Source organism: Antechinus flavipes, chromosome 4 (assembly GCF_016432865.1).
Source record: "Antechinus flavipes isolate AdamAnt ecotype Samford, QLD, Australia chromosome 4, AdamAnt_v2, whole genome shotgun sequence".
NCBI lineage: Eukaryota > Metazoa > Chordata > Mammalia > Dasyuromorphia > Dasyuridae > Antechinus > Antechinus flavipes.
Genome location: NC_067401.1, coordinates 55563582 through 55576571, shown reverse-complemented (window position 1 = coordinate 55576571; position 12990 = coordinate 55563582). Strand labels below are relative to the sequence as shown.

The following is a 12990-nucleotide window of genomic DNA, read 5'->3' as shown; positions in this document are numbered from 1 at the left end:
AAAGGAGGATGCCTTTGAATTTTTTCTGGATCTATATGCAATTTGTAGCTCCTTAGTGTTTCTATGGTCTTTTGTAGACATGCTTCTAACATTTGCTCCTCAGGTGCATACCCCAAGATATCATCTATGTAATGTAACATAACTTTTGCAAATGCTTTTCTTACTGGAGTAAGAGCAGCAGCAACATACATTTGACATATAATAGGACTATTTTTCAACAAATGATTCACAAGCTGCCTCTATTTCTTACACTTCTCTCTCATAGAGATGAATACTGAAATACGTAACAGAGATTTCCTGGAATGGTAGTCCATTTCCACCCTGGCTGCCAACTACTGGTTGAAAATAGTGGGTGTTTTTAGGTTGAATGTATTTATCAGTTTTCTTTGTAAAGTTCTTGATTCAAAGCTATAAAATCTAAATCTAAAAGGTTTTTTAACAATTGTCTCTTTTTCCCTTCCTTTTCCTTAATTCTAAGTTTTTGGCTTTGAATCAAGGCAGCATGTCCTAAGAATTAGTCATGTACCAATGCACTATGCATTATGCACAATGCAATATGTAATTCTCCAAGGCTGTTAAGTAGCAGTGATGGTGCATATTAGTAATATGAACTGAGAAAAGAGTTTCATTACAGCAGTGAAATTACAGGTCTGACAGTTATCCTTTTTTTGTTGTTATTGCATTGTATATTTATTAATATGTAGCCATTTGCTACATATTTTCTTATTCTATATACTAATATAACAAATTTTCAAGGTAATTTTCAAATTATCAAATAAGTTAAACATTAACATTCTCATATGAAAGTAAATGAATTTTTATTAAAGAGATTTAAAAATAACAAGATCATAATACCAACTAAATGTCAGCTAAGACAAATTCAACTGCATCATTTGTTTCAGAACAAAGATGAATTATCCATTCATAAAAACTAGTAATATGCCCATCTTAATTAGTGAAGAAATAAGATGCTGAAAACAAAGGGAATCTTTCACATTAACAAAGAAATTCTAAATGAAAGACTAACCTTATGAGTTAAAGAATCAAGTCTATTATAACATTCTGACATTTCATCAGCACATGACAAGTTGGAATCCGTAACACTTATTTCCTTTTTCTCTGGTTTTCCATAGTTCACCTATAACAGAACAAAAATTTCAGTTTTTTAGAATCACAGTGTCACACACCTGTCAGATTGGCTAGAATGACAGGAAAAGATAATGTGGAGTGTTGGAGGGGATGTGGGAAAACTAGGACACTGATACATTGTTGATGGAATTGTGAATACATCCAGCCATTCTAGAGAGTGATTTGGAACTATGCTCAAAAAGTTATCAAATTGTGCATATCCTTTGATCCAGCAGTGTTATTACTGGGCTTATATCCCAAAGAGATCTTAAAGAAGGAAAAGGGACCTGTATGTGCAAGAATGTTTATGGCAGCCCTCTTTGTAGTGGCCAGAAACTGGAAACTGAGTGGATGTCCATCAGTTGGAGGATGGCTGAATAAATTGTGGCATATGAATATTATGGAATATTATTGTTCAGTAAGAAACAGGATGATTTCAAAAAGGCCTGAAGAAACCTACATGAACTGATGCTGAGTGAAATGAGCAGGACTAGGAGATCATTATATATTTCAACAACAGTACTATATGATGATCAATTCTGATGGATGTGGCCTTCTTCAACCAAATCAGTTCCAAGAGAGTAACAATGAACTGAACCAGAAAGAACTCTGGGAAATGAGTATGAACCACTATATAGAATTCCCAATCCCTCTATTTTTGTCCACCTGCATTTTTAATTTCCTTTACAGATTAATTGTACGCTATTTCAAAGTTCGATTCTTTTTATACAGCAAAATAACTGTATGGACACACACACACACACACACACATTGTATTTAACATATACTTTAACATATTTAACATGTATTGGTCAACCTGACATCTGGGGAAGGCGGTGGGGAGAAAGACAGGGAAAAACTGGAACAAAAGATTTTGCAATTGTCAATGCTGAAAAATTACCCATGCATGTATCTTGTAAATAAAAAGTTATAATAATAAAAAATAAATTAAAAAATAGAATCACAGTGTCTCAGAGTTGGACCTTCTAGTCCAAACTTCTTAATTATGTTAGAAATTACATCTGGTCTCTATTTGGAATACTTCTGGTGATGAGGTACTCACTACATAACAAGAGCAATTTTCTACATACCTCACAGCATTGGTAAGAAGTTCAGATGGGATGTGAGCAAAGTGCCCTGTAAACCTTAAAGTATTAAAATAAACATCAGCTACTGTTAATAAGGCATCCCTTTTCATTTTGAGATGGCTCCTAACTTTGGATATTGAGAAGCTTTCAGTTAATGAGGGACAAAGTTTAAACTACATGATTTTATACGTGAATTTTATAATCTCTACTTCCAAATATTAAGTTAAGAATAATAAAATATCCCAAAGCTGACATCATATTACTGTCTACTGCTTAAGAAACTTATTTTCATATTTTGCATAACTGTACACACATAACCTAGATCAAACAGCTTACCTTCTCAGTGAGAAGGGAAGGAAAAGAGTGGAGCAAAGAGAATTTGGAACTCAAAATCTTTAAAAATCAATGTTTAAAATCGTTTTTACATGTAATTGGGGGGAAAAATATTAAATAATTTTCGAAAAGGGAGGTTATTTTTACATTCAAGAACAGAAATAACTACTTCAGCTTTAATTAAGAGCAAAGTAATGACTGAAAACTGAATTCAATTCAATAAACTTTTATTCAGTATCTAATCTGTATAAGGCATCTTTGATAAATGCTAGAGATACAAAAAAAAAAAAAAAACTAACTCCTACTAGACAAAGAGAATACTCAATTCAGTGCTCTTATAATCGATTACTACACAGAATATTTATAATGTAAAATTTCTCCCTCTTTTTCACATACTTTCTCTCTCTCTCACACACACACACACACACACACACACACACACACACACACACACACACACAAATGAAAAGATACCTGAGGAGCTTTCCTCATTGTTCCAGAAGCAGCATCATAATTAAGCATATCTGTGGGATCAATCCATTCATCTTCTTGAGCATAATAACCAGGAACCATTAACAGAAACATACATAAGAGCAAAGGATTCAGCATCATGAAAAACCTAGATAAAATTAAGACATCCAAGGATATTACTTAAAAAGATCATTTTATTAAAGAAAATATGGTTTAATTCTTTCTGATTTAAACCTTTTTTTAAAATTTCATTTTACTAAAGAACATGGAAAAGGCATATCCAATGTTAGATTAACATAGATATGGATTTTTAAAAAATTAACTGGTAAAAAAAAAATTGACCCAAGAATTCATTAGAGAATGATGTTGAAAGCCCTTCTAAATGGAAAGGTGAAAAAAATTTAGAAAACCTAAGACTAGAATTTAAAATTTAACAGATTGAGGATTGTGAAATGATTCTGGCTCCATCCTTGAGAGCAATCTGGAACTATGCCCAAAGGGCTAGAAAACTGTGCATACCCTTTGATCCAGCAGTGTCATCACTGAGTTGCTAGCCCACAGAAATCATAAAGGAGAGGAAAGAATCCACACATGAAAAAATGTTTGTAGCAACTCTTTATGTGGTGTCAAGAAATTGAAAAAATGAGTAGATGCCCATTAACTGGAGAATAGCTAAATAAGTTATTTTATATGAAAATAATGGAATATTATTGCGCTATAAAGAATGATGAACAAACTGATTTTAGAAAGGCCTAGAAGATTTACATGAACAGATGCTGAGTGAAACAAGCAGAACCAGGAATACTTTGTACACAATTTGTAGGAGGATTGTGTGTTGATCAACTATGACAGACTTGGTACTTCTCAGTAGTTCAGTGATCCAAGACAATCCCAATAAACTTTGGATGGAAAATGTCATCTGCATCCAGACAAAGAATTATGGAGATTGAATGTACATCAACACGTGTTTTGTTCACTTTTTTTTTTCTTCCCATGTTTTTTTCCCTTTTGTTCTGATTTTTCTCTCCCCAAATGATTCATAATATGTAAAAAAATGAATATATATGTATTACCAAAATAAATTAAATGTAACAAAGAGCAAAACAATAATCACTTAAGTTACTTTCAAAACAATTCATAAACACACAATAAATTATAAAATCAACTGAAAATCAGTATCTTCCTTTCAGAAATGCATCTATTTGGTAAGTCTCCATAATTATTCATCCTTCTAGAAAAGAGGAAAAGAGAAAGGGACTTCAAACCACAGATTGGTGTATAAAAAGCCTGGAGAATTCTAGGACCCTGTGGAAAAGTAGAACTCAGAAATAGTTGCTTGTGGGCTGTGAATTTTTGTTTTTTAATTTGTTTATGGGTACCATTTTTTGAGTTTCTTTTTATCATAAATATTGATATATACTTATTACTTTTAGTGCTTTGCAAACTGAAATGGCCAGAGATCATGCTATGATCTACATTTGTGAAAACCAAGACAATATACATTGATCACATCTGGAGATTTCCCAGAATAAATTCTGAATAGGAGCATACTGAGCCACAAAGTATTTGTGGGTAGCCTCGGGGATGGGCTACAGGAAATCAAAGTGGGGATTTAGGACCATGAGTTACATACAAATGGTGAAATTGAGGGTCAGGATGGCGATTTGCTGGGGGCATCTTCTAAATATAAATGGCAGAATTTGAACCCAGCCTCCCTGCCTGTAAGTTCTATACCAGGTCGCCCAAGAAATAGGGTATTGAAAAAGTGGTAAGTTTTCTAAGATCTACAAAATTAAGAGCATTTCTGGGAAGATTATGCAATAAGTAGTCACAAGGAAACAAAGTTCCCTAAAGAAATAGCTTTTCTACAGTTCTAAGCTGTAGATGTATACTTCAATCCAATAATATCATAACGAGGTCCATGCCTAAGAGAGATCAAAGAAAGAAAGGAAAGAAACCTATAAAGACAAACAGATTTATAGCAGCTGTTTTATAGTTGCTCCAAACAGAACTAAGATGTTCTCACCTACTGAAGAATGGCTAAACAGTTTATGGCAGATGAATATAATGGAATATTATACTGTAAGAAATAACAAAACTCAACAGCTTCAAACAGGGAAACTGTCTATGAATACATGCATAGTTAATACACCATGCTAATAACATTATAGAGAAAAGCAACTTTTAGAACTAAGCAATGCAAAGATAAGCAAGTCCATAAGAATGAAGATGAATCATGCCACACCTCCTCCCAGGGAGGTGACGGACTTTGGAGTCCAGAATGAGACATGCATCTTTGGACATAAAAATATTTTTATTATTAATAGCAACCATAATATTTACAATATGTAGTATGTATTAAAATTTACAAAGCATTTTTACATAATCTCATTTGATACTTACAATAACACTTGGGGTTAGATGCTATTATTATTCCCTATTTATAGAAGAAATAATTGAGGTATCTGAAACTGGATCTGAACTCAGGATTTTCTGACTCCAAGTCTGGTACTTTATCTACTGTGCACCTATTTTGTCTGACATGGGAATTTGTTTTCTTGGTAGACTATGTAGATTTGTTGTGACATTTTTTTTAAATGAAGGAAACCCCATAGGAAGAAGACATAATATTTGTATAAATAAATAATTTTTAAGTAGCAACAGGATCACCAAAAAGAAATAAAACTGATAGAAAATTTTAGTGAAAATCAAAGCTCACCCAAAAGACAATGTATTCTAGTATTTAAAAAATTACAAAGAATACAAAGCTAAGGAAAATGAAGTGACTACTATTATCCAGAGATGCATCAGAAACAATGCAAGAAATTCTGATTAACACATTAAAATTCAAATGAATTGCAAAAATAATCAAGTAATTAACTGCTGAATAAAGTTATCTAACAGAATCTGAAGAATTAAAGAAAGAAAAAAATAATCAAAATAGAAGAGTGAGATTTTAGCAAAAAGCCTCCTAAAAAATTCCTAAAAAAACAAATACTCCTCAAAAAAGAGCAACAGAAAGTTCCAAAAAGGAAAACATCTTTAAAACCATACAAGAAAATAAAAAGCAACTAAAATAGAAAATGAGTAACAAAGATGATATAAAAATACTTACACATGAATTATGCCCAAAAAGTTATCAAACTATGCATACCCTTTGATCCAGCAGTGTTTCTATTGGGCTTATATCCCAAAGAAATACTAAAGAAGAGAAAGGGACCTGTATGTGCCAAAATGTTTGTGGCAGCCCTGTTTGTAGTGGCTAGAAACTGGAAAATGAATGGATACCCATCAATTGGAGAATGGCTGGGTAAATTGTGGTATATGAATGTTATGGAATATTATTGCTCTGTAAGGAATGACCAGCAGGATGAATACAGAGAGGCTTGGAGAGACCTACATGGATTGATGCTAAGTGAGATGAGCAGAACCAGGAGATCATTATACACTTTGACAACGATATTGTATGAGGATGTATTCTGATGGAAGTGGATTTCTATGACAAAGAGACCTGAGTTTCAATGGATAAATGATGGACAGAAACAGCTACACCCAAAGAAGGAACACTGGGAAACGAATGTGAACTATTTGCATTTTTGATTTTCTTCCCGAGTTATTTTTACCTTCTGAATCCAATCCCTGTGCAACAGGAGAACTGTTTGGTTCTGCAAATATGTATTATATCTAGGATATACTGCAACATATTTAACATATATAGGACTGCTTGCCATCTTGGGGGGGGAGGGGGGGAGTGTGGAGGGAGGGAGGGGAAAAAAAGAAACATAAGCCAGTGCAAGGGATAATGTTGTAAAAAATTACCCTGGCATGGATTCTGTCAATACAAAGTTATTATTAAAAAAATAAAATTAAAAAAAAATACATACACATATATAAATATGTATATATATTTACATAAAGGATCACATGAAACAACTAAGGTTAGAGTAGAAATGAATAAATATGGAAAAAATAAACAACAAAAATATGTGCGACACACCCTCATTGGATAACACTTTTAAAGAAATTAAGCAAACAAAAGGGAACCCTACTTTTTCCAATTCAAAAGAACAAATAAAAAAGCCAGCTCAGAAAATTCCAGGGGGCCCAAAACTAGACTAATGTAATCACAGAATCATGAAATTCCTCGGACCCTTTTCTAGACCAACTCACACTTGAAAAGGAATCTCCTTTACAGGACACCCAAAAAGTTGTCATCCAGCCCTTTAAAGACTTTCAAGGAGGAAGAGCCCATATCTGCCAAGGCAACCCACATCAAAAGGAAAAAATTTTCAGAACTACTGATAATAAACAAAATGGTATATAAATACAATTAAGAAATGTTCTACAAAATTTCTTCCAGGAGAAACTTAAAACACAACTCACCTAGGTATGTCCTCATCAAATGCAAAAACAACAGATGAAGGAAAATAATCCTTTAAACTTCCAGAAAGATAGTAATCATGTATCAAAAATCATCAATCAGAATATCACCAGATTTTTCTATAAAAGATATCAAATAACCAAAGAAATTATACTTTAAACCATTTAAAATTTCAAAACTAGATGACTTTAATTCCAAGTTTCACAGTAAAATTTAATTTTCTATTGGAAAGTAAAAGATATATATTTAAAAGGCAAAAAGGATCTCAAAGAAATTATGGATAACAATACACAAATCAAAAGATCATTGAAGCTAAACTAGAGATTTGAGATTAACTGCCTGTTATAATAGATAACTAGTTATTTCCCCCCTCAACTTAAAAGCCTTCACCATTACTTAAAAATTGAGAACTATGATTAAATTATTTAACAGTGGGGGGATTAAAAGGAGTAAAAGATGAATGGAAAAGCAAAAAATAAAAAATGTAGAAAATAAAGATAGGAAAAGAGTAAAGGGGAAAAGAGTAATGGTAATCCCAAGGTAAAATTCCTATTTTTGAGAACAGAAGAACTGATTTTTAAAGAGCCTTATAGATTAAATAGAATTAAGTATCAGAATTTTGTTTGTAGATAATAGCTTTACTGCTGACAAACTAGATGACAATGGGCAGAGAAATGGAGCAATAGTTAAGAAGACCTGAGCTCAAATCCAGCTTCAGATACTTAGTAGCTGTGTTATCCTGTGCAAGTCATTTAATCTGTTTGCTTCAACTTCCTCAACTGTAAAAGGGGATTAATGAGGTTATCTGTAAAAAGCATTTAGCTCTAGTGACTAGAACACAGGGTGATATATAAATGCAAATTCCCTTCCTTCCCTAGAGCTATTAAAAATTAATTACCTGAAACATTTGGCATTAAATAAAAGTGATCAATGAAACCAGAGAAACCAGAAATATAACCAAATGAAAATAAGATAAGGCTGATAAAACCAAGATTATAAAACATTAGGGAGAAAAATCACTCAAAAATTACAAGGAATGTTGGATAAGAGCATGGTGAAATCTAAATTTAGATTAACAATTTATATTTTCATATAATAAATTCCAGTAGGATCAATGTCCTACACATTTTTAAATCCTTAAAAATTATCAAGAAAACACAATTTTTTAAATCTTAACTTACACATAGCTGGCTGGCTTATTTATTTCATGTATGAATATACATTCTCTCATTTATTTTTTGACAGAGTCCTTACTCTCTCATGGAAAAGCAGAAGCCAATTCACAGGCCCCATCCTACTTCTACTCAATATAATTATCACTAGCTCCATTTAACATAACTATCAGTCAGCCCCTCCTTGAACAGTCTGGTAGCCATCCAGTCCCAGAAACTCACCAAACTGATGCTGGTCTTAGGGGACATTTTGCGAAATCACTGTATTTGAGGTTTATAAACCACTTAAAAGACACTATAGTTATCCTCATATGAAGAGAAAACATGAAGGTTCAGAGAACTGATGACTTACCCAAAGCTAGGATGTGGTCAAATGGAGCTGGGATTCATATACTCAAGTCTCTTGGCTCGAAGGGTAGTGATTTTTCTACTACACCAAGTAAAAGAAAAAATTACCATAAATAAAACATAATCAAAATGATTATATTCTTTGATTCAATGATTCTCTGACAGCATGGTTTCTTAATCCGAGCTCTTTAATTTTTTTTTGATAAATGATATTTCAACATAATTAGTTTCTTCAGTTGTCCTATGCATTTTACTTAATGCATGTAAAAACATTATTCTGAGAAAGTCCATGCTTAAGAAATTCCTATATTATGATCAACTATAAAAGACTTGGTTCTTCTCAATGGTTCAGTGATCCAAAGCACTCCCGAAAGGGACAGAAAATGCCATCTGCATCCAGAAAAAAAAAAAAAAATCCACTATGGAGAGTGAATGTAAATCAACACATGCTGTGTTCTTTTTTTTTTTTTTCCCCTCTCCCATGGCTTTTCTCTTTTGTTCTGATTTTTCTCTCCCAACATAATTCATAAAGCAATATGTATTAAAAATAAATTAAATGTCCAAGTTTAAAAAAAAGAACTCCTATATGACTATATAGGACTATAACCTAATTAAAAGGGGAGAAAAATATCTACACAATGCTAGTCGCAGATACTTTATTTGTATTCTTTTAAAAAAAATTATAAATCTAAAGACTAGGGAATAGCTAAACAAATTGTTGTGAATCAATATGTAATTACTGTGTCATTAAAAATGACAAACATTAGGCACAAAAAACATAGAAAAGCTTATATTAAAAAAATACAAAGAGGAGAGAATTAGATAACCTAAATTTAGAGGTGAAATCTCAGAAGTCATCTAACCCAAGCACGTTATTTTGAAGAAAAGGAAAACTGAGACCAAACAATTGAAATGGCTTTTTTCCCAGAAAATCCTATATAAAATAACAATACATAATTTATAAGTACAGATGGAACTGGAATGTACACCTATTGGCTACAATGTACCCAGCACCGCGCTAAGTACTGGAGATACAAAAAAGGAAGCAAAAAACCAAAAACAAATCCCTGCCCTCAAGACGCTTGTAATCTTGTGGGGAAGACGTGTGCAACCGCATAACTACAAAGCAAGCTATGTACAAGATAAATAGGAAATAATTAGGAGCTGGGGAAGCCTTCCGTGGAAGGGGGTCTTGGTTGGGACTTAAAGGAAGCCAGGAAGGTCAGTGTGTTTGGGCAGAGGAGGGTGAGTGTTACAGGTGGGAAATAACCAAAGAAAATGCTGAAAGCCAAGAGGGGAAGTATCCATCCAGTTCCTAGGACAAGAAACCAATGTCACTGAATCTGAGAGAGAGGTTTGGGGGGCAGAGGAGAGATAAGGCGTATCAAGATCCAAAACATTAGGAGGAGGCTAGGTCATAAGAATCTTGAATGCCAAAGCATTCAGAGGGATGAGGAAACAGATGGGGGGTAGGGAGGGAGTTGGATGAGCCGACATCTCCCTCCAACTCTCCGGCCCCAATTCCTCCCAGAGTTACAACAAACCCCAGGCCCCGGGATCCCCGTGCGGGCCCAGTCCAGCCAAGCCAAGTCCTCTCGTCCCTCCTCGCCTAAATTAGCCTCCAAGAGCCCCGGAGTCGAGAGCTGTTCTCCGTCTGCTCTCTGAACTACAGCCTGGGACCCCGCAGGGCCAGGACTGAGAGACGGGGGTTCAAGGCTCGGGGGTCGGCCGAACTCTGGACCGAGGCCGAAGGGGAGGGGAGGGGCTGCGAGGGCTCCATAATAAATAAGTTCCCCACAGAGAGGAGCCCGCCGACCCTCTCGCACTTGACGGAGGAAACCGAGACGCAGGGGAGAGACCTCTCCCTCTCCCCCTACTGGGTTTGTTCCCGGAGGGCCCGGGCGCTGATGCCCACCCAGGTGTCCCAGCCTCGCGGGTCACGTTCTCCCCTGCGTCTCAAAAACATGCAGGACCCGCAGATATCCTCCCCCCTCCTGACACCTGTCTAGGCGGTAGACAAAAATAAAACGAACCAGACACGGGGGAAGCAACAACCAGCTGAGCCTGCGCCGCCGCGGGAAACTGACGGTTAGGAGGGGGCGGAGCCCTTTTCCCACGCGCCGTCAAGACCTAGGACGTAAAGGAGCCCACTGCGCGTGCGCTGGCCATTGCATCGATGCGTTGGACCTTCCCCTCCCGCCTCACACTGTTCCTGTCAGAATGATAACTTCCTGTTGGGATTTGACTAGGAGCGCGCCCAGTATCTATTATAAAACCTTTTTTTTTTTTTTTGTAGTAAAAAAAAAATTTTACAATTAATAAGAATTTTTTTCTCTTCCTCTCACATCACCCTCAAGCGGAAAAACACCCAAACATTAAGCACCTTAATCATGTGCCAGTATTAACAAATATGGTCAAAACGATTTTTCATACGGTCATGTCCAAAATAATGTCATTCTGCATATTGAGTCTTTTGATTAGACGGTCTTTATTCTTAATTCTGTAGGATTAAAGTCAGAATTCTAAGGCTTTCGAAGTTTTTATAATGCATTTATTGTATAAATTGTTCTCTTGGTTCTGCTTTTCTCATTCAATCAACATCAGCAATCTGGGGATACAATCGATAACTAATTATTAATTAATCAATTAATTTAATTGATTGATGAATAAACAAAATTTTTAAAATTTAAAATTAAAAAAAAAAACTCCCAAGGAGCTTTAAATTTAATGAGGAATGGAGGGAGAGGAACCACACACAGGAGATGGATGGAAAGAGGGGCAGTAATGGGATGCCAGAGGGTACACACAAACCAGGTAGAGCAGCACATGCAGAGCAGAATGAGCTAGTAATGTGGTTTCTTCACTTTATATAAGAAGAAAGACATTGGAGGAAGCTGAAAGGGGATGTCAGAATCAGAATGTTCAACTGAAAGGAAACTTTATTTTTTTCTTTTTTATTTATTTATTTTTTTATAACTTTTTATTGACAGTACATATGCCTGGTTAATTTTTTTTTACATTATCCCTTGCATTCACTTCTGTTCAGACTTTTCCCTTCCTTTCCTCCACCCCCTCCCCTAGATGGCAAGCAGTCCTATACATGTTAAAAATGTCATAGTGTATCCTAGATACAATATGTGTGCAGAACCGAACAGTTCTCTTATTGCACAGGAAGAATTGGATCCAGGAGGTAAAAATAACCTGGGAAGAGAGACAAAAATGCAAGCAGTTTACATTCATTTCCCAGTGTTGAAAGGAAATTTTTAAAAGTCATAGGGCCCAAACCATCTCATTGGGAATGAGTCCCAGTGAGACTAAGTGACTAAGAGACAAACATATCCAACTTTTTGTGTGTCCTGGCTCCTGACAGCAGTATGGAGAAACTATGGATCCCTTTTCAGAATAATACTTTTAAATGTATAAAATAAAATACATAGGACTAGAAACATAGAAATACATGTAACAAAATGTTTTTCCATGAAGTACACAGACCCTAGTTTGCAGACTTTTATGCAATTTAGAGTTTGCAAAGCACTTTGCAAAGCAACTTTTCTTAGGTCTTTCCATTTTCCCCCTACTAGAATTTTGTACTTTGCTCATGCAATGTGAGTTTCTGGCTTTTCTTGATCAGAATCCACAACACTTTCATCCATCCATCCATCTTCAAATCCATCTATCACTCCTCTCTCCCTTTTCCTTTTTTTTTTTAATCCAAAAGTTTATTTTCTCCTTCCAAGTCTTGTCTCTTTCTTTTTTTTTTTTTTTAAATAACTTTTGATAGAACTCATGCCAGGGTAATTTTTAACAACATTATCCCTTGCATTCATTTCTATTCCGATTTTTCCCCTCCTTCCCTCCACGCCCTCCCCAGATGGCAAGCAATCCTTTACATGTTGAATAGGTTACAGTATATCCTGGATACAATATACGTGTGCAGAGCCGAACAGTTTTCTTGTTGCACAGGGATCCCTTTTCCTTCCCTCCAATCTTGAATTCTACCCCTGAGATGCCAAGTTCTAATAGTTGAAGTTTAGCTTTTTCTCAGGCAGCTAGATATTTCAGTGGATCA

At 35.1% G+C, this 12990-nt stretch overlaps 1 protein-coding gene across 4 annotated transcripts in view; it reads right to left on the bottom strand.

The window, feature by feature from the left end:
* CLCC1 (chloride channel CLIC like 1) overlaps positions 1 to 11282 on the bottom strand; it is a 34184-nt gene extending 22902 nt beyond the window's left edge. Inside the window, exons 1-5 of one of the 4 annotated variants that reach the window (XM_051993175.1) lie at positions 10955 to 11282; positions 8926 to 9003; positions 7404 to 7520; positions 3024 to 3168; positions 1028 to 1138 (exon numbers count right to left, since the gene is read on the bottom strand). In XM_051993175.1, coding sequence (XP_051849135.1) covers positions 1028 to 1138; positions 3024 to 3161 — 249 coding nt within the window. In that variant the 5' untranslated portion in view covers positions 3162 to 3168; positions 7404 to 7520; positions 8926 to 9003; positions 10955 to 11282. The remainder of the gene's footprint in view (positions 1 to 1027; positions 1139 to 3023; positions 3169 to 7403; positions 7521 to 8925; positions 9004 to 10954) is intronic. The other 3 variants (XM_051993174.1, XM_051993172.1, XM_051993173.1) reach the window with 3 other exon arrangements.
* Positions 11283 to 12990: the final 1708 nt, after the last annotated feature.